This window comes from Mustela lutreola, chromosome 13, assembly GCF_030435805.1.
Source record: "Mustela lutreola isolate mMusLut2 chromosome 13, mMusLut2.pri, whole genome shotgun sequence".
Classification (NCBI taxonomy): domain Eukaryota; kingdom Metazoa; phylum Chordata; class Mammalia; order Carnivora; family Mustelidae; genus Mustela; species Mustela lutreola.
In genome coordinates this window covers 71,628,251-71,650,730 of record NC_081302.1, presented here as the reverse complement: position 1 = coordinate 71,650,730, position 22,480 = coordinate 71,628,251, and the positions used below count along the sequence as shown (strand labels likewise).

The following is a 22,480-nucleotide window of genomic DNA, read 5'->3' as shown; positions in this document are numbered from 1 at the left end:
GTTCCAGGAGAGAACTAAACTTTAATGATGTAATGCATGTATTATATATAATAAATTAATTTCTCTTAGGGGAAAAAAAAATTAATCATTTTTTTTTAGGTGCAGGAAGGGCAGAGGGAGGGAGAATCTTAAGCAGGCTTCATGCCCAGCGTGTGATCTGAGCACGAGGCTCAATTTCACAACCCTGACATTGTGACCCAAGCTGAAGTCAAAAGTTGAACACTTAACCAACTGAGCCACCCAGGAGCCCTGTGCCATTTGCTCTTGAACATTCATACCATTGCCCAATACAGTTATAATCATACTTCTCTATTATATTCATATAATGTGTAAATGAGTAAAATTAATTCACAGCTGAGCCAGGTAGTATACTATATGTAACATTTCGTTTATCATAAAACTTTTTTTTTTCCTGAGGAAGGGATTGCCTTTTTTTCTCTCTTTGAGTCTAGTCCTGATGCTTGCTTTGTCTTTTCAGACTGTGTTTGTTTTTGCCTTTTAACATGCAGTTTTGTAGTTTTTTGTCCAAGGCTGGACATAATATATAGTCAAAGGAACTGAGAGGTTTTATTTGGAGGTTTTATGTTTATCTGGTTAGGAGTTAGTCTGTGTTTACTGTGATTATCAGAAACTGATATTCCTTCAGTGTCCCTGGTTTTTTTTTTTTTTTTTCTTTCTTTCTTATCGTCTTCGGATTTTTCTATACACATCTTAAATCAAGTCTCAGGGGACGCCTGGGTGGCTCAGTTGGTTAAGCCACTGCCTTCGGCTCAGGTCATGATCCCAGGGTCCTGGGATCGAGTCCCACATCGGGCTCCTTGCTCAGTGGGGAGCCTGCTTCTCTCTCTGCCTCTGCCTGCCTCTCTGCCTGCTTGTGTTCTCCCACTCTCTCTCTCTCTCTAACAAATAAATAAATAAAATCTTTAAAAAAAAATAAATCGAGTCTCAGGCTTACAGTTCTGTTGGTTATGATCCCCAGTAATTATGTTAAGAGTTCTTTGATGTAGAAGTTAAGGTGTGGGGAAAGGGGAATCATTCTGTAGTCCCACGAGTGGGGCTCAGTCTATTACTGGTCCTGACTGGGAGATCTCTTTTCCTCCAGGATGAAGGTTAGTGGGAGCTGGAGTTGGGTATTTCCTGTCCCCCAGGAAGGCTAGGCATTGGGTGTATCCCAGACGGTTAGCCCTGGTATAGCAGTTTCCTTTGAGACCAGGTCCTGTTAAGGAGAATGGAGAGGTACGAGTACTTTCCCTTCTTCTGCCAGAAGCACAAGAGGCTTCTTCTCCCATCTTAACAGAGAGACTCTGGTAGAGTACCTGGAGGTAAATGTTACAGAAAAATGGGGCCCCCCTCAGAGGTTTTAACTCTCAAACTTGCTCACACTGGACCTCCAGCTACCTATCAATTACAGCTTGAAGTTTTCCTACCGAGTGCCTCCAGCTGTGGGTGTCTGTTTCTGGTAAGCTGTGATTACATTACCCCATCTGTCTTTCCAGTTCTGGGGGCAACAGTTTGCCCTGTGACCTCATGTCTTTGATGTATCTAAGAAGAGTTGTTGCTTTTCAGTTTGTTCAAGCTTTTTTTTTCTTGATGTGAGGATGGGAATGATGACTTCTGAGCTGTTTGCAGGTCAGACCGGAAACTTGAAATCCATTACTTTGAATTTCTGGCTGTTTTCTCCTTCACTCCTAAAACCCTGTAAAATCTCTCGATGAAGTTTATCAGATATCTATCTGTTCCTTTTGTGTGTCTGTTTATTTCCTAAAGACATCCTCTTAAAGCCCTCTGTTCTGTTTCTGCCTAGAATGCTTATACTCTAATTGGCTACATCTTGAAGCTTCCTTTTGCTATAATCCTATAAATTCCCTTCATGTTTCATCTGCCTTCTACCCTCTGTTCATGCAACTCATATTTTCTCTTTTTTTGGTTTACTTCCTTGTATTACCAGAGTATATATTTTTAAAGCTTCAGAAAAAAGATGCATTTGAAAGCACCTTTTAAAACATCCTTGATATCTGAAAATGCCTACTTTACTATCACACTTGATTACTGGTTTGGTGGGAAACAGGATTCTAGGTTGAAAATAATTTTCCTTTAGGAAATTGAAAGCATGGTATCATTATTCTCTGATTTTCCATGTTACCCTTGAGAAGTCCAGTGCAACTTCGGATCTTGTGGGGTTTTTTTGTTTTGTTTTGTTTTGTTTTGTTTGCTTTTGTTTAAGTGCTGAAGCTTAAGAAATTTATCTTTATCTCTGGTATTCTGAAATTCCACAATGATGTGCCTTACTTTGGGTCTTTTATTATAATTGGGCAGCTTAGACCCATTTCCCTGGAACCTCACGAACTTCAATTCTGAATTTCCTGTTTGTTCTCTGTTTTGAACTCCTTCAAGTTGGATGTTGGATCTGAATTTTTCTGAATCTTTATTTCCTGTTTTTGAATGCTTTATTTTTTGTATAGTTTGTAAAGTATTTTCTTATTTTCCAATACTTTTACCAAATTCAAAAAAATATTATCTTTATTTGGTACGGCATTCTTAATTTCCATGAGTTCTGTTTTGGATCTCTGTTATTCCTATTTTTATTCTTATCCTGTACTTGCACTGTAGATGTACTGCCTTCTCTTACTTGAAAATATTAACGGCAGTTTTGTACTGCTGCATGGGGAGCTTTCCTTCATATAGCTGGTGTTTCTTGGCTGTTCTTTTATATCCAAGGATGAGTCACCAAAAAGCTGTCTGGAAGCTTTATGTGCATAGGCAAGACTTGTGGCAGATGGAGCTTTATTGTCAGAAGCTCTGCTGGAGTCCTGCAGCTAGCCTGGGGAAGGTTAGGGGTCCCACTCTTGCTCTGCAGAATCTGATCTCCTCTCCTAACACCTCACCCATGCTCTTTTTCATATGTGCTGTCCCCAAGGCTGTAGCTTCTTTGGATCCATTTCTTCAAAGAGAATAAGTTCCCCCATGGAGCTAGGGAGTGGGTAATAGCAGACTGTGCTAAGACCAGAAAATTGGGATCTCATCTTTCCTGTTTTTAGGCCCCCAACTGCCTGTTTCTTCCACAGTGTCTCAGACTTTGAACCGTTCTGGAGCGGTGCCAGGTAAATCATTTCACTTCTCATACATATCTCTCTCAGCAAACTCACGTACAAGTCCTTCATTTTCATTTCCTTCTCATATATTAACCTCTCACAATTTCACTGCAAATAGATATGTCTCATTCTCATACTGACGGTAGTTTTGAGAAAGGGAGTAGAGACATCTTGATTGCAGTAACTCAATGCCTTGGGCCCCTGGTACCACTCTCCCTGCCTCTAGACATGACCTTGTATCAGGACATGTTTATTGGGGTATAATTGGGGTATTATTAGTTCCAGACTATGGAGGCAGTGGTGTCACTTAGAAGGACGGGGTAGAGAGGGAAAGGGGTACGGGTTCCAAGCCCTTAGGCTCCCTGCTCTGCTCAGAAGAGATGGAGTTATCCAGGCATGTGCACTTCCCATGGTCTGCAGAAGCAGCCAGAGTCCAGGCTAGTGCCTCCATCACCCCTGTTAGCTGCAGAGGGCTCAGGAGAGCAGCAGCTGCCCAGGAGCCCACTTCCTGATGTTTTGAAGCCTTCAAGGAGCTCCCTTTGTTGCTTCCTTAGTAGCTTTTGGTCCACTTCTGTGAGGCATTTGCTCATGCTGTCTTCTCTATCATTCCAGCATTCCAGCTACACACTCCTAGGAGTTTTTGTGGTCTTTTTACTGTCTCCCTGTTTAATATGCAGGGACCTCAAAAGTCTCCAGCCATCTACTTGAGATCACAGCTCCTGCTGTACAGTATTTTACTTCCTCAAAAAGATAAACTCTGGGCTTCCGATTCTCATGTCCTTGACCTTCCCTCCTCTGTGCACAAACAGGTGCAGAGTGCAGAGTTCCTCACCTTGAGAAATTCTCTCTACCATGCAAACCCCTCAAGCAACCGTCTTCTCTCATTCCTTCCCCCGGCCAGCGTCTCAGATGAGTCTGTACTGAGGCCTCCATCTCCTCAGGTCCCACACACTTTCACTGATGTCTCACACCAAAACCTGGCTCGAGCTCTCTTTACAACTTAAATAAAAATGTGTCTTCAAAGTCAGCAAATGATCTAATTTCTAGACCGGTTGTCTTTTCTCAACAAGTTTGATCACTTCTCCTTTTTGCAGTCCTTTCCTTAGCTTGAAAACCTCATGATCCTGTGACTTGAGGCACTCGCCTGTGGGTCTCGTTTCTTTTTTAGCCTCTTTCTTACTCCACCCCTTATCCCCCCGGACGGAGACCCATACCCGCACCCCAGCCTTGGCTTTTAGTTGTCTCTTTTTGAACACCATCATTTTATCCCCCATCCCATGGCATCAAAATTTCTGGTCCAAATCCCCAATCCATAACTGCCTTTCCAGTCCACTATTGCCCTGCATAAGTAGGTGATTTAATACAAATATATGGTGAACACTTTTTTTCTTCCAGGTTTTGCTTCTCTATGATCTTTGCCTCCAGATCTCCTTGCCAATTTTACTCTTTAAACCCCAGATATGGTCCCATTTCTTTGTGAAACTTTTCCATCCAACTCAAAATAGGTTAACTTCTCTTTCCTCTGAATTCCTGTAACATCCATCATGTGGGTCATTTGTGAATGCTCAACAATGTATTTGTTATCAACATGCTTTACCTTTTTTCTCCAGTGCAGTGTTGCCTTTGAAGGCAGACAGTGTCCCCTGTGATGTGAAGTCTTAAGCTCCTCACAGGTGCTTTGTCCATGGGTGCTGCTCAGAGAGGTTGTTGCTGAGGCTATCAGTACCTCCCCGTAGAGGCTGAATGTCACGGCTGGTGAGCTGAGAGCTTGTGAGGTTGGTGTTGTATTTGGGCCTCTGTCAGTCAATGGACTTCCCTCTGTTCCCTTGGCCAGGGAGGGATCCAGTGGTCCCCCAAGCCCACAGGAGAAGCTCTGATGAGGAGGTACTGGAGAAGGAATGTGGATGATGATGGGTAGCTTGAAGACCACCTTTATCTAGGTTGTTGAAAACCATCACCATGGCAGAAGTCAGTAAGTAAATTTTAAAAATTCCCCTTCCTTTCACGCATCAATAACTCCACCTTCACATTCAAAGCACAGCAGGGAATTAATCTCTTATTTGCCGGAGAACAAAGCATTGAACAAAACCCATATTTTAGAATTTGAAGGTGGTTGTGAGACACAAGAACCAAAATAAAACTGAACAAATGAGGAGGGGCACCTGCACATATTCACAGTTCAGGAATCCAGAATTTAATAACCATGAGCAAATCTTGAAAAAACAGCAAGTTCCAGAACTTTATCATGAATCTCCTTCTTTGATAAACTATCATCTGGGAATATCTCTGCGAATGCTTAAGTTCTGATGTCTACCTTAGAAGAGATGAACTTCAAATGTGAGCATTTAATCAAGTAGGTCTTTTCTTTTTAGTACTACTGCAAAAAACAAAACAAAATAAAACAAACAAAAATAAAAACCCTCTCTCATTTTTTAAACTGTTGGTTAAATAAAAGTTACAGTAGATACGATCTGCCCTGAGCAAACAGACCGTACATCAATAAGCCAACGCTTAAGTCTAAGCTATTTTCCAGGAGCCCCATGAAGCATTGCTAATAGAAACTTAACAAGCTACAATGCAGCAAATGCTCTAGTCGTGGGCTGCAGAAGGGAAATGTGATCCCACAGGCAGACATAGCTTTTTCATTTAACTGGAAGTGAATGTGCCTGTGTCATTATGTGGCGTAATATTTTTAATTGTCGAGGTGTCACTGTTTGTTATTTCACATTTATTAAAAATGTAAATGCTCATGATAGGTCTTGTGCCAGTCTGATGGCTTAATCTTACTAATCATGATGATATATGCTAGCTAGAGTTGGGACCATTTAATAAGGGATAAATTTGTTGTGCTTACATTTAAAGGAAATTAATAAAAACACCTGTGTCGGCAACACTTACACCTTTCTTGCTTTTGCATTTGTAAGAAACAGCACAAGGATGATCATTTAACAAGAATGGATGTACCTCAGTGAAGATCTTAGTCATCGAGCACGGGTGCAGATGTGCCCAGAGTGAGGACTGGAGAGGAAGGGAAGGATATTAGCAGGATCTTAAGTTTGTCTGTGTTTTCCATGACTGAGTCATCTGTGTATACATTTTCACATTTGCACTTCATGACCCTCTAAGGAGAAAGGGCAGATGTGCATTTTGCTTTTATTTTTTATTATATATATATAATAAAAAATATATATTTATATATGTAAAACATATATATTTACATACATAAAAATATATTTTTTACATATATATATATATTTTAAGAGAAAGCAAAAGAAGGAACACAAGCAGGGGTAGGGGGAGAGGGAGAAGGAGGCTTCCTGTTAAACAGGGAACCCCATGTTGGGCTCTATCCCAGGATCCTGGGATCATGAACAGAGCCAAAGGCAGACACCTAAGGACTTAGCCACCCAGGTGCCCCCAAACCTGTATTTTACAGATGAGATTCCTAAGGCTTGGAGAAAAGGCTGTTCCACCCAGGATTACAAAGGTGAGGTCCAGGCTGCCCACGCCCCCTGCCCCCAAATGGACATCAGTTACTCATAGACCGTCTATATACACCTTCAAATGGAGATTGGGCCTCCACAGCTTCTCTCAAAGGTTCCCTGGCAACTGGAAAAATCTTTTGTTGTAGTGGGTGGGAGTGGTTGCTTGGCTAAATCTCTCCAGCCCTTTCCCTTCTAGGCTCAAGTGGCATTCGTGGGACGAATGCCTCCAGCACAGCTGTGGGCACAACTTGCCACAGAGAAGTTGCTTGCTAAGTTCAGAGCTGAAAGCTACCACGTGATTATTCATAAAACAGATGCAAAAGGATAAAAAAAAAAGTGAACAACAGTTATTCAGAGTCGAAACCTTGGTACTTTGTTTTTTGTTTCTTTAAGTTTTTTGTTTTGTTTTGTTTCGTTTTTGTTTTTGGTTTTTGGTTTTTTTCCTTTTAATAAGAACGATCAGAACTATCATGACACAAACAGGCCACTTTCTCCTTCCTCTGGGCGCCACCTTCCATCTTCTGGGAAGAATTATTCTTCCAAGTAATTCTGCAGGTTCTAACTTAATAACAAGTACTGGCTTGAAATGGTTAAAAGGTAACTATATGAGGGACAGTAAAGCAAAGTGTCAAGGAGACCCAAGCATCTCCTTTGTCTCCCTTTCTGGACTGGGGCTTGGGGAGGGACCATCCATCCCTGTGATACTGGGGCGGCTCTCCAGGAGAGCATCTTACCTAAAAACTCTAAGGGAAAGTCTGCCACGAGTCATTCTCTCACAGCATTCAAATTTTCCCCCTGGCTTTCCCTACCTTGCCCTCGCCGTAAGATTTCAGCCAATTTCCAATCGGTTCTAGCAATGTCAGTCTGAAACTGTTTTCGGCCTCCCAGCGGGAGCAAGGAGAAAGCAGGTGCTTGTCCGCTGGCGGACTCCGAGAGAGCCCGCACAGAACCCGCGCAAACTCGGGGAAAGTTGGTGGGCCGCCTTCCCTCCTCGAGGAACACCAGCTTGATGGCTTCTCCCTGGGGTGCGTGCGGAGGGGAACGAGAAGGCGGCGCGGACAGAACGTGGGTCCCCAGACATCCGCCGCGCCTCCGGGGAGCAGCGGGTAACAGGTGCCTCTTCTCCGAAGTCCGAGAGTGGCGCCCGCTGCACCTTGCGGGCTTGCCGCGCCCTTTCCCCGGCACTCGCTTGCCCTTTGCGCCCCCGCCCACCCCCACTCCAGGGCGGGGGGAGGCGCCGCCTCGCAGGTAATTATTGCCAGCGGGGCCCGCGGGGAAGCGGGGGTGGGCGCGCCGGTGGGGGCGGGCGGCGCGGCGGGGCGCGGGCATAAAGGGGGTGCGGCGCGGCGCCCCAGCGCCCTGCTCCCTCGCAGCATGTCCGCCCGCGCCCCACCGCGCCGCCTGCGGCCGCAGCCGCCACCATTGCTGCCGCTGCTGCTGCTGCTGGCCCTGGGAGGCCGCCGCCTGTACGCCGACCCGGGCGACGGGGCGCAGACCTGGGCCCGCTTCGCGCAGCCTCCGGCCCCCGAGGCTGCCGGCCTCCTCCACGACACCTTCCCCGACGGCTTCCGCTGGGCCGTGGGCAGCGCCGCCTACCAGACAGAGGGCGGCTGGCAGCAGCACGGCAAGGGCGCATCCATCTGGGACACGTTCACCCACAACCCCCCGGAGCCCCCGGGAGACCCTCCGGTAGCCGGCCTGCCGTCGGGCGCCGGGCCTCTGTCCCCGCCCGCTACCGGGGACGTGGCCAGCGACGGCTACAATAACGTCTTCCGCGACACCGAGGGGCTGCGTGAGCTTGGAGTCACCCACTACCGATTCTCGATCTCGTGGGCGCGGGTGCTCCCCAATGGCAGCGCGGGCGCCCCCAACCGCGAGGGGCTACGCTACTATAGGCGCCTGCTAGAGCGGCTGCGGGAGCTGGGCGTGCAGCCTGTGGTCACCCTGTACCACTGGGACCTGCCCCAGCGCCTGCAGGACGCTTACGGCGGCTGGGCCAACCGCGCCCTGGCCGACCACTTCAGGGATTACGCCGAGCTCTGCTTCCGCCACTTCGGGGGCCAGGTCAAGTACTGGATCACCATCGACAACCCCTACGTGGTGGCTTGGCACGGCTATGCCACCGGGCGCCTGGCCCCTGGCGTCCGGGGCAGCCCGCGGCTTGGGTACTTGGTGGCGCACAACCTCCTCCTGGTGAGTTCGAGGGGCCAGCCAGAGGGCCGCGCGGGGAGACGGCCTCTGGAGACGCCAGGGGCGAGTGGGGGTCCTGAGCTTCCAGCCTAGACGACGAGCCCTTTGAAGTCATTCAGGAGGTCTCCTAGGATTCGCATTCTGGGGGTGAGCTGAGTAGCTGGGGCTTCCCTGGGAAGCCAAGCAGTTGGGAATGGGGAGTGAGAAAGGGGAGCTCCTTTCTCTGGGGAGCAGAAGAATCCCTAGAGGTATGGAGGGGACGCTTTCCTCATAGCACCTACCCAGCGAGTGAGGAGGGTGAATGAAAGAAACAGGCTTGTTAGGGAGCCTTGCAGATAGCATTACTCTGTGCTGCAGCCTGTGGAGATGTCATGAGTTCAGTGTTAATCCAATAAGATCTGTCCCGTGTGTGTGGCCCATGTACACTCTGTAGCAAATGGGAAGTTGTCAAAATCACATCTCCTGGCAAGCCAAACTTCAACCCTTTGGAAGTTCTTTCTGCAGCAGGTACAAGGGCATCCATCAGCCATACTAACCATCGGGGGTGTGAAGACCCCTTATAGAATCTTAAACAGAGCCAGCCATAAAAATACAGAGTCAGCTACAGAATGCTGTAGACTGTGTCCTACACCTGTATTTCCATGATCCTTTCTCCCGTTCCAGGGATTCTGTGGGGATGAGATTATTACCCTGACACAATTGATTCTGATAGCCTTGTGCAAAGGCTTAATACCTTTTGATAGCTGGATTATTGATATGCCACAATAAAGGCGCCTCTCAAATCATAATTCCTCTTGTTTCTCCTTCACTTAGTGCTCAAGATTAGGTCTCATGGATTTGAAGTTTCCTTTATAATGATGTCAGTTGTTGGTACATTTCGTACAGAGTTTCATATCATGAGAGAAAGCATTTTTTATGTGCAAACATTTTAAGAAAAGTGTTGAAATGTTGAACTTCTGGTTGTGAGCCTACTGAAGACCTAGTTAAAATTGAGAATTAGGCCACATATTTTGAGCAAATTCAAGATGAAAACCACTTCTACACACTTTTAATGGAAGCCATAGATAATCAGGCAGAACAGCATTGGGTTATGAGGTGATTCAGTGCTTGAGTTGCCTCTAGTGTTGTGAAAATGGCTAAATTAGGCTGTATGTCAGCTCCTGTTTGCTACCACAGATCGCAGAAGAGTGCTGGCTTTGTTGGACCAGAAAACGCTGATTTCATATGGGTATATATTTTTTCATTAAGATACCTTAGAGCCATGGTAGGAATCTTTTTCAGTCTGTCATTTTTTTTAAGGGCTCAAAAGACCCTAAACATCACATGTTCATGGTTGGTGATAGAAAAGTTATGGGAAGAACCGGCCCCTCTTCTGAAAAGATCCTAAGCAAATTTTAGTGCATACCAGAAACGAGAGATTTGTGGACCAGCTGGAGGACCTAATAGAACATTCCTGCAAAATCACTCTAAGAATTAAATCACACAAGTTCTGTTTTTAGAGTGTGTAATAAACTGTGTGTGTATACAAAAGTCATCAATTTTTATTATAGTAACTTACATGAGCATTGCATTATAAGATCAGGAATTGGAGCTTCTGGTAGGAGCTTTCTGGTACTCTGATATATGAAATAGTCAACATGCTTTTAACTCTTTTTCTCTTGTTTCTCTCTTATTTGACTTTTGGCCCTCTGATGAGATTTTCGGTTATATTTTTGTATCTTCACACAAAAAACTTGACAAACACTAACCATCCTTCCCAGAAGCACAGTGGACTTTGCATTCATAAGGAATTAGTAACAGGTGGCCCCTTGGTTTTGCCGATGCTGCAAACAAAATGCTAGTTGCTGTAAAATATTAATTTCGCTGTCAAATTTCTTTGGTTTGGAATTCAATCATTCTTGTATGTTATGAAGAGGGAACTCGTCATCATCAAGGACAGTATCTTAAGTTTTTCATATGAGATATTTTCGTTCTGTTTTCAATGCTCTTTCTTTGTGGATGTGTTAGGGAGAGGGAGGTAGGGAAGTTTTTATCTTATTTGAAAGATAAAACATATGCTGCAGACTTTGGTAATAGAACATTCCAGCCAGGGCTTAGATATTGCTGTCAGGGCCACTAAGCCCCTTAATATATAATTATATGTAAATATTTATATAAATTCATATTTACATAAATATAAATATGTATATTTATATGTATTTATTTTTGCATTTGGAGATCTGATGCTGGTGAAGGATGAAGCTAGCCAGTACCTCTTCCCTGTCCTATTCTGTGCCACTAATTTACAGGTGGCCTAAGGAGACTGAGAATTTGAACCAAGCTTCCTCCCCCTGTTACATCCCCCCATTCGATAAGCAGTGTCTGATGGCCTGGACAGCAGGAGGCAGGACAAACAAACTTCGGAATGAATAATGGAGTGGGGGGGGCAGGGGGGCGGCTCTGCTCACAATGGAGGTCTCCCTGTTCTTTTCGGGTCCTGGTTCTGAGGTAAACCTTGAAAAGCAGTCCAAGTGTGTGTGTGTGTGTGTGTGTGTGTGTGTGTGTGTATAAAAGAGATAAAGAGGGAAAGAGACAGAAGGAGAAACAGAACTAAAAGAAGGGTTTCCCCACAGAGCTCTAGGAACCCAGGTTGTTTCGCTCATCTGAGCAAAACCCAGAAAGAGGACACAGGTTTCCTTTGTGTCTTGAAGAGAGACTGCTATGCCTTCACAGCTTTGAAAATGATTCTTGATGTCCCCCAAAATACACCGACCGAGGCCTATAGTTGGGACTCCAACCCCAGCAGTGCCTCTGAGTTTTTGTTCTGCCCATGGGTTTCTGAGAGGACCAGGACTCAGTTGAAGATACATGTGGCCTCCCAAGCAGGAGTCTAGCAAATGTTTGTACTGGGAACCTGTGGAAAAAGACACCATCTTTCATTTGAGGTGGGATGAGGAGAGAATACTTTGGACACTGAGGGTGTCCGATACACACAAGGTTGGTATTGAGCAGGCTATGCATTAAAATCAAGGCTCCTGGCTTAGCTGATCTGTCTGCAGCATATGTCTAGACACTATTCTCTTTTCTTGACACACTTCCTCAGCATGGCTCTCTTGCTTCCCCCTCTCAGCTCACTGGTGATTCCTGTGTCCTCCATACCACACCTCTAGATATTGGAGGGCGTAGGGCTCGTCTCTAGATGGACTCCAGGTGAATTCTTTGAATACTCTAGATCCTAATGACTCCAAGTTTTGATTCTCCAACCAGAACTTGTGCTCTGAGCTCCAGGCTTGGATGGACAACCACCTTCTCCACTTAGATGCCCAATGGGCATGCCACATTAAACACATCCAGAAGCAAACTCTCCTCTTCCCAACTCTACTATGGCAATTCTGTTCTTTCAGTTGGTTGAGCCCCACATCTTAACTCCTCCCTTTGTCTCACATCTTACCTTCACTCCATCAACAAATCCTACAGCCTTACCTACTTTCCAAATATATCCAGAGTCCAACCACTTCTCCCTTTTCCTCCAGCCCACAGATCCACGCCCCTGTCAGATTCTGCCTGGGTAATTGGAATAACTTCCTTACTGATGTCCTTGCTTCTGCCCTTGCACCCTGCAGGGCGCCATGATGGACATTCTCAAGGACACCATCATGTGCAAACAAGACAAAGTCCCTTGTTTATTAAAATCCCACCTTTTCTTCAAGAACCATCTCATCTGTTCCATTTGGCTCCACACCTGAATGCCATCTCTTTCTTCTCTGGAATCCCACTGTGCTTCATTTCTGATGCCTCCTTCATATAACCATTAGCCTTCTTCTACTCTTCCACTAGCTGGGTGATTCCTTAAGTAAGGAAACCATGTTCGCTTCATCTATCCTCAAGTACCATATTGTCCTAGGTAGGTGGTCAGTACGTACTCAGTATGTGGCTCCTGGCATTTAACAGCCTGATTTTTTTTCATTTTCCAAGTAAGAGTGAAGGCAATTTATCTGCCAGATACATGCTCCAATTATATATACCACATGCTTTTGGGAAGCGCTTTACCAATTTTCCTCTCATTAAAATATATTTGCTACATAGAAGGAGGAATCCACTGGGTTGAAAGTTAGTTATTTTGTAGAATAGTACTGAATTCCTGAGTGTGTTTCATCAGAAAATCTTCCAAAGGGCTTGACTCACTCCTCTTTGAATATCTGATTGAACATAGTGTTTTTTAAAGGTTACAGTTAAGTCCAAGAAACATTATAAGAATAGGAAAAGAACTAATAATTTCAAAATCATAGCAATATTTAACAATGTCAGTAGAAAAGTGGTAAAATACAAACTACTCAGCTTTCAAATAATGTCAATGTGTACTTCTTAAGTACAAAATGAATGAATGCAGAACTGTGATTCTGACTACATGGTTAGTCATGCCTTTGGTGTATAGAATGCTTCTGAGTTATATTAATTTTTCAAACAACATAATTGTTCTAAGCCAGAATTTTATTAAAATCAATTTGTACAAAATGTGTCTTTCTTTCAATGAATGTCATCTTTTTAAGGCATGAAGGAAAGTTTAGGTGTAGGAGGAGAATAGAATACGTGCCTTTCGGGAAGGCAAGAAATAAAGAGTGGGTGAGTAAAAATACATAATTCCTGTCCTCCAGGATTCACATCTTCTCAGGAAACTGCTAAATTATACTTGTAATCCATGCTTAAACTGATAAATATACTTATAAGAGAAGTAAGATATCTGTTTAGCTTATAAAATACTTAAACAGATAATCTACTTTTTATATATTCTACTTTATGTATTCTGGGCACAAAGTTAATCTGAAGGATCACTATATCTCTTTGCCTCTCTATCCTGGGGTAAACTGCTACTTAGCCTTGAAAGGCTCAACCTAAATATTCCCATTATGTGATAACAAGCAGTATGGATCATTCACTCATTTGTGACTCCTTGAAGTCACAGACTCTAGTATCGTATTTATTTTTATATGTTTAGTGCTTCTCTCAGTCCTTGGCACAGAGGAATATAATTGATTTAATTTCTTTTTTTTTTTTTTTTTAATAAATGTTTGTTTGTTTGTTTCTTTCTTTTTTTTTTTTTTGTGTGTGTGTGAGAGAGAGAGAGAGAGAGAGCGCATGCGCGCAAGCACAGGCAGACAGAGTGGCAGACTAGAGGCAGAGGGAGAAGCGGGCTCCCTGCCGAGCAAGGAGCCCAATGTGGGACTCGATCCCAGGATGCTGGGATCATGACCTGAGCCGAAGGCAGCCGCTTAACCAACTGAGCCACCCAGGCGTCCCTGATTTAATTTCTAATGAAGGAATAAATGCAGATGTGAAACAATCTCTATTTATTTCAGCATGTCTTTTTCCGCCCTTTATCTATTAAGTAGGCTCCACACCTAGCATGGAGCCCAATGTGGGGCTTGAGTTCACAACCCTGAGTCTCAGTCAAGAGTTGGAGGCTTAGTGGACTGAGGCACTCACGTGTCCCCTTTTTCTCTTTCTTCTAAACTGAATACTTGTACTCTGCTTTCTCATAGTGTCTGGGGGAGGAGCAGTGAGGAAAAACAGGGAAAACATTCCTACTCAGATAGCTATATGAACTTTGTGCGTTTCCAGGGCAAATAATAGACCTTTCATCCAGTGACAGAGAAAGGGGTACGGGGAAGAACGTAACCTTGTAAGTGCCTGACCTGGAGGCTGCTCCGTCCCTCCCACTCGCGTCCCATTGGCAGGACTCGTTCAGGTGGTGTAAGGAACCTGGGAATTCTTGTCCTGCTGTGGAACCAGAAGCTCAGCAAATAATTCTAATTATGTTGAAATTGGGTGGGAACAGATCACTCAGGACAACCAGCGATCTCTGTCAGACAGCCTACCTCCCAGATATATTGTGAGAAGGAAAACAAAATCATGAATGTTAACATGTTTTGAAAAATTTGAAGAACTCTGCAAAGGTGAGGTATGAATTTATTGTAAATCCTAATAGTAAAGAGAGTGAAAGTACATAGGAAATGGTCCTCTTAAGCTATTGAGAAGAAACAAATTAGGTAAATACTTTAGAAATTGTTGTCCCACTTAACTTCTTCATTTGCAACTGGTGGTATCCAGTGGAGTGAAATCTTTGCAGTTATTTCAATAGCATTTGACCAATTCAAATCACTCTTGAAATCATCTATTTTACATAAAACACACTACCCAGTACCTTTAGTTGGACCCAACTTGGTGTTTAAAAGAAGGATACCAAAGTTTATGACTCCTATAATTTGATATATGACTAAACTAAAGATGAATATTTAGTGAACTCTAGTCTCCAAGTAGACTTTTTTCTTGTTTTAAGTATGGACTTCAGAACATCATCCACGAACCATTATCTTTGTGGTTTGATGAAATACTCAAAAGAAACTGAAAACAGGGACGTCCATAAGCTTAAATACAATGGTTAAGTAAATACTATTTCCTTGTCTATAGTGCGCCTTTATTTGATAATTAGAATGGATTGGAATAATCCATTCTAATGGATTATTAGGGACTGAGGACAATCCCAGATCAAATTTTTCCTCAGAATAAACCACTTACAGTGAACCTACTGGGGTCCTTTAGCTTTTGCTCAACTATTTGCAGCAAGAGGAACTCAGCTCCTCCCAAGTAACCCACTCGATTTTATCTTTTATATTGAACGGGAAGCCTACCTCTCATTTCAGGGTTTCAGGACAGGACTCCCCCGTGGTTGGCTCTTCGCCTTTCCAAACCTCAAAGAGTAAAACTACTGCTTTTTGACGAGACAGCCTTTCAAATATCTGAAAAGGCCAGTCTGTTCTTCCTTAGTATTTTCTCTTCATACTAAAGCCTCCACCAAGAAGAATTAGAGGGAACTGGACAGGTAGCCAGGGCCCATTTCTTGGGAGCCTGCTGTGTGGTAGGCAGGCGTGTTGCTGAATTCCGAGACTACAAATGCGACCCTGGGGAGGTCTCTGTATCTTCTGACACTGGAGGATAAAGTGAAGTGGGACATGGAAAAGTTGATCCATGCCGGGGGGGGGGGGGGGGGGGGGCTGGGCAAGGCCTGGGTCGTGGTCAACGAGGAGCAGAGCCTTCAGACATGTCTCTGTCCCAGGATCATTAAAAAGGAGCTGGAGATGGGTGTGGACGACTGAGGATAAGGGGCTGAGTTGTCCAGGCTCGGAGTCCTGAAGAGAATAGGGACTCCTGGCTATATTTAGAGGTTCTTTTTGTAAGGGTCCAGGGGATGGCTCCAAAGTCACGGGGGAAGTGGGGGAGGGGGTGGGGCTTAGGGAATGTACTTGGCCTCCAGGGTCCTGCCAGCCTTTTGGGGTTGCTTCTCCTCCTTCTTGCATGACGCCCCCATCTCTCTGGATTCCTCAGCGCGTGGTCTTCTCCCTCCAGCCCTTTCTCCTATCAGTGACCCTGATTCTCCCCTGGTGTTGGCATCTCTTTACTCGCTCTCTGGCCTTTCTGCAGGGGCTTGGGAGAGATGGGCAATGGTGCTAGGGTCTTTTGCTCAGGGCTCAGGTACATCCTCCCTGAAATGATCTGAAGTCAGTCAGAAGCCTTAGCATGGATATTTTCTAAGCACTCTCTTGAGGCGGCCTGAGAGACTCAGCTTCCTCCTATTTGCCTCACGGGGCTGTGAGCCAATCCCCTGGCCCTTTTCACCCTTCCTGATCAGGGTTCCATTTCAAAGCCTCCCTGAACAAACAGAGGACAAAAGGCTTCTCTCTGAGGCTGGGCTTTGCCCCAGGTATAGAGGAGGATGGGGTTGGTGGGGGAGGCTGGTGATTGGTGGCTTAAGGGTGTTCGGTCTCTCATGGGCACCAAAAGAAGGATAAGGTAAGACCCTCCCCTTCTATCACTTACAGATTAGTAGGGGAGAAACAGTTGTCAAATAATGTATAAGTATCTTAATATAATAAGTACCAGGAGCAGTGGGGGTGCCAAGAAAGGAGGCATGGCTAAGAGTTTTGGGGGTGAGATCGGGGCTGGCAAACTTTTCTGCAGAGGGCTAGGTTTTAGGCTTTGTGGGTCATGCAGTGTGGGTCGCACGTACTCAGTTGTGTCCGTGCCATGAGAGGGTGGCCATAAATGATGAGGGACTGAATGGGGGTCCCTCCCTGATGAGGGTCTGCGTTCCGGAACAACTTCAGTTACAAACATAGGTGTGGGCTCACGTGGCTCGGGCTGGAGTGCCGGCACCCCACCTAGGAGGGCTTGTGTCGATCTGGGAGAGCAGTGTGCCATGAGACAGAAGAGACGAGATGGCCATTCACCCCCAGCTTCAGGACTCAAGATGGCTGAAACATCAGGGCAAAGGGAGGGAAAGAAGCTAGAATTTGCCAAGACCTCTCTTAAAATCTGATGTACAGAAAAAATTTGAGCTGCCACAAGTGTTCAGTGCACACTTCCGGTTCTGGATGCCACTAAATTTCTTAGTGAAGCTGGTGCCCTCTCACTAGCATATTCCTGATGGCCTTGGTGAATGACGTGTCTCCCTCTGGTGCTTGTTTGAGACATAGAACTCTGGTGGATTACTTGGCCTTACGCAATACATTTATTCCAATAGGCCTACTTCTCTCAGCTTCTTGTATTCATTCCTCCATCAGCTGTCAAGGAAGCTCAAGCATTTCTGCTGACTCAATGTTGGCCATCACTTTTTCTAGGCTTCTCAGAGCATTCTAGCAACAAGTTTGCCCTGCCTCCTTAAGTCCTTGCCAAAACATTAACACACATTTTTGGAGAAAGTGCCCCCTAGTCAATGTATTCTATCTTGTCCTGTCTTATATCCCAGTCCATGAGCCAAGGGCCCTCAAAATTCAATCCCAGTGGTACTTTTTGGGTTTTTGCCAGTACATTTTAAATCTTGAAGCTACTTCGGTATATAATGCTTTCCTCCTCTGTCAGGCCTGGCTGTTTCCAGGTTTTAACCCCAGGATTTAATCCTCATTAGTGGTCTGTCAGCTGCTGAAGGAGGCATTGCTGCCTTTGAAGGGCGAGGCCTCTTCAGCACAGCAAAGCACTGTGTCTAACTAGGGCAAGGAAGGCCATCTCTGTAGTCTCTAAGCATTCCAAACAGTCTGAAGATCCCAGTCACTACTTCCCATGTTTCAGAGAAGCATGACTGGGAAATGTTAGGTTTTCCCAATCAGGGTTCTTTCCCTGGTATAACACACCTACCCTGGTCGAGCATTTCCACATCTCTGGAGCTCTGCATCTCTACCAGGTCTGAGGTCTGAGGCTAAGGTGTGCCTATACTTCGACTGAGGGGGAAAAGGGCCTCTCTGTGAACTTCCCATGAGACCCTCTGCCTCTATATTCAGTCTTTGACTTTGGCTTCTTATGATCTCTCTATGGCGTCTCAGGACAGTACAGCAGGAACCGATCCGTTCCCTGGATGCTTGCACCTAGAACGTCATTCCCCTCCACCAGGACATTTCCCCAGGTTCCACTGATGAAATATTTGGCAATCAGGATACCATCTTGTGCCGGGAAGTTATTTACCCCCTAAATATCACTCAGAATGGCATTTTCTTTGCCTTCCAAGAAGTGAAACCTCACAGGTGTTTGTTTAGGTCTTCTGAGATGCAAATGTCAAGACAGGGTTAAATGTGCACAACATTTACTGAAGGAAACAACTGTGAAGGCTAAAGAGGATGGAGCCACAGAAGGTGGAAACTTTAGACCGTGACACATGTCTAACACCTGTGAAAGACAGTGGGCAAGAAATAGGTTTGGCTGGAAAGAGTCTCAGATGGCTGTACAGGTCTGAGAAGGATCCAGCCAGGCCAGTGAGGAGCCTTTGAGCCAATATTGCCCATTGAAGGGGTCACTGTCCTGCAGGAATGGGTCTGCATTAGTACCCCTACCATGTTTATTCGTAAGGGAGAGTAGCCTGTGACAAGCTGCAAAAAATTAATAGGGCCTGTGAAGTGGTGGCTACAAAGAGGGGAGCAACACTCCTCGTAGCAGAACTGAGCCCTGTGTTTTCATGGCTACCGCAAACACCAGAAAGGGATGTCATTCAAAGAAGGGAATGAAAAGTATTTCCAACCAAAATTTTTTTTAAATATGTATTTCCAACCAGAATTTGAGATTTATTTAGACCACCAACCATTTATGAAGGTAAAATAATGAGATTTCAGGATACTCACCGTCTCAAAAAATAAATCTTCCATGAACCCTTTATGAACAACATAATGGAGACAAGAAGGAAGAAGACAAAATAGTAGGTCTAACCCAGGAACATGATGATGAATTGTCAACCCAGGAAGCCAACTGTACCTCAAAAGTAAGAACAACCATTCCAGCAGGGAAGAAGATTCTAGAAGTGTATCTCCAAGAAAAATATTAGAGACTGATGTGATTGTGTAGAAATTTCTGCTAACAGGCTATTGGAAAGTGTGGGAAGAATTAGCCATGGGCACAGACATACACACACACAAAACAAAACAAGGAAACAAAAACGCAATTTCCTTTTTAACTTTAAGGAAAACAAAAATAAGAAAGAAAACAGAGTCTTAATTACCATGTTATAAAGCCCAGCTGTGAGTAATAGTCATGTTGGCAGAATAATGTCAGTATGGAGGACTGCTGTACCCAAAATCCAAAACCTGTTCTAGAGCTGAACTGCCTGGGTCAGAGAGCGAAGTCCTCACCTCCCATAAGTCAGTGAATACTGTCGAGAAAGTATGGAAGTATGGAAATGTGTAAGTTTCAAAAGTCAGAGGAGTCAGTGGTGTTTACCTTTGCAAGGGAGATTGGGAAGACTGGGGAGGAGGAATAGGGCAGAGAACTGTGATTGTTGTTAGAAGCTGCAAAAAATAAAAAGAAAAAGGAAATATTTTTGTCATCACTTTAAAACTTAATTTATTAGCTATAGCACATATTTACAGCATTTCAGTCTGTAGGACTCTTGTTGCAGTGAGCTTTTTTGCAGCATTTCCAAATTTTCAGATTAATGCTTTGTGAATTTTCATCCTTTTGATGATAAAAATGTTGAAAAGAAATAGGGCTGTGAGTCAACTCTGTGGGATGTTGTTAGTCACCTTCTTTCAGCGGGACATCTCCTATTAATCAATGTTGCAAACATCTGTCAGTGTTTGACAGTAAGCACCTAGTAAATTTTTGTTTAATCAATGAATACTCTTAAAATATAGCTTTCCAACCTTGATTATTCAAGCAGACAGTACTATGATAGATAGATAGATAGATAGATAGATAGATAGAACTCTTTTTCTTTTTTTGACCTCAAGAATATCATAAGAAGTTAATTTTTATTAAGCCATTACATAACTTCAGTTCTGGGTCTATTATTTCAAAAATCCACACTTTCTTCCATTTTAAAATTAAGAAAATGTTCATTGTTCAAGCATTGTATTTTCCATGACCCCTCAAAGTAACTGATGACTGTTTCATAATTGTAACTGCAAATTCTTTTGCTCGGGCCTTCTTGGAGATGATGAATTTGGAATGGCTTACAGACTCCTGATGTACTTTCATCTCACAACAGTTAGTAATTCAAGCTCAAGAACACAGCATAGTCTGAGGATAAAAACAATAGAGGGCAAGGAATAAAAGATCCAAAAATGCTGGTGACAGGAAAATCAAGGAGACCCAACAGGTGTAAGTAAGTCAGAGACTTGAAATGATCAGAGTCTATGACCTCAGAATGCAATGTTGACTTTTATATCAATTTTATTATGTTGGGTAATAAACTGATTTTAGAAATACGTCTATTTTATACAAGAAATTCAATCAAATTTTATGGAGTGCCTGTACCTACAATACAATTAATGTATACAACTATACAATTTGTAATCTTGGATTACCAATTTCATATGGATACAGTTCTTTTCTTTTCTTTTTCCTTTTTTTTTTTTTTAAAAAAAGATTTTATTTATTTGACAGAGAGAAAGAGAGAGAGAGAGAAAATCAGAGGGGAGGGACAGAGGGAGAAGCAGGCTCCCCACTGAGCAAGGAACCCAGTGATGCGGGGCTCCATCCCAGGACCCTAGAATCATGATCTGAGCCAAAGACAGATGCTTAACTGACTGAGTCCCCCAGGTGCCCCCTTATAGATTCAGTTCTGCTGAGGCATCTCAGAATGATACATGGGCTGGGATCTTGGTAAATTCATGATCTGCTGGGGAGCTGCAAAGTGTCCAACAGGGGTGAAAAGGTTGTTTTAATTGCTTCGAGTGGGCCAGCTGTAGGAGAGCCTGGGGCCTTTGGTGAGCATTTGCTGCAGCCGAATCCCCGTCAGGAGGGATGAGGTATGGTCTTGTCAGATTCTCTGTGATTTCAAAAGAAGCTAGAAATTCAGAATTTTGTGTGAAATTTTCTGATTTTTAAAGCTATCTCAAAAATCTTGTTTAAGTATGACAAAGACCAAACAAATCTTCTCTATGACTTTTACGTCCACAACCTCTGACCTACAGTATCTGGCTCATCTGTGAGAGGCCTGACTCCAAAGCCTCCAGCTCCCCTGGTCCATCCTTTTGTGCCCAGGGTCCTCCACCAGCACTGAGGCTTTCTCTAGGTTTCGCACCCCACCGCAGAACTGCTCACAAACAGTGGGATTTCCCCACATGGAGTGATTACAGAGGCTAAAGGGAAGGATTTTTTTTTTTTTTTTTAAGATTTCATTTATTTACTTGAGAGAGAGAGAGAGTGCAAGCATGAGAAAGAGAGCATGAGAGAGCAGGAGCACAAGTGGTGGTGGGGGGAGGGCAGAGGTAGAAGGAGAAGCAGGCATCCTGCTGAGCAGGGAGTCTATGTGGGGTCTGATCCCAGGATCATGGCCTGAGCTTAATGATCTGATGCTTAATGGACTGAGTCACCCAGGTGACACCCAGGTGATACAGGCAGGTGGATTTTTTGAGCATAAAGCTCCCAAACGTATGGATTGGGTAGTTGGAGGGGTCACATCCTGCAGTATGAAATACATAATGAGTATTAATTTAAACAGCTTTTATTCAATGACGTAAATAGGTCATTACTTAGTCATAGAGAATGTTCACACCCTGCCCCCACTCCCAGGCCAGAGACCTAAGGTTTACTTTTGGGAAAATTTGAAAGAGAGGGAGGTGGAAGTTCGGGGCGCTACACAGAGCAAAGGGGAGGGGGTGAGACACAGGGATGAACAAAGCAGCTCAAGTGGAATTCTATTTACAAACTTCCTGTCACTTCTCTGTGGTCTCCAAGCAGATAACATCTGTCTCCCTGGTGGCAAAAGGGAAGGTTGTCCCCCCCCCCCCCCGTCTTTGAAAGTCTCTGAATGGCTCCCAAAAAGCGGATCTCACCCACTGACTTTTTGGGTGGGTCCCAGAAGAAAATGACTAGCCTCACGGCCGATCTGTGGAGGGTATGACTTGCTCTTTATAAGATGAGCCCATACATACAGTTTTTTTTAACCAGTTTTTAAGTACTTTTTTCTTAAATATGAATGGACAGCCAGGCATCAAAAGAATATTCTAAGAAAGGGTTCAATGCGGAACAGAGAGAACAAAATAAATAAACAGAAAATCAAACCAGGAAAAACAGATTGTGCAGGAAATTAAATACACACAAAGTCAAAAAAGAACAGAGAATATTAAAAAATTCTTGGACATCAACAATGTGATTCTTGTTTAGTAAAAAGTTTGAAGGATAAAGTCAAAGAAATGACCCCAAAGTAGTGCAAAATGACAAAGAAATGGAAATATTGAAGACAAGAGTAAAAGA

The 22,480-nt window shown here is 44.1% G+C and overlaps 1 protein-coding gene across 1 annotated transcript in view; it reads left to right on the top strand.

The window, feature by feature from the left end:
* The first annotated feature begins 7,929 nt into the window (after positions 1–7,929).
* Positions 7,930–22,480, top strand: part of KL (klotho) — a 40,873-nt gene continuing 26,322 nt past the window's right edge. The window contains exon 1 of the mRNA XM_059144257.1: positions 7,930–8,770. Coding sequence (XP_059000240.1) covers positions 7,952–8,770 — 819 coding nt within the window. The 5' untranslated portion in view covers positions 7,930–7,951. The remainder of the gene's footprint in view (positions 8,771–22,480) is intronic.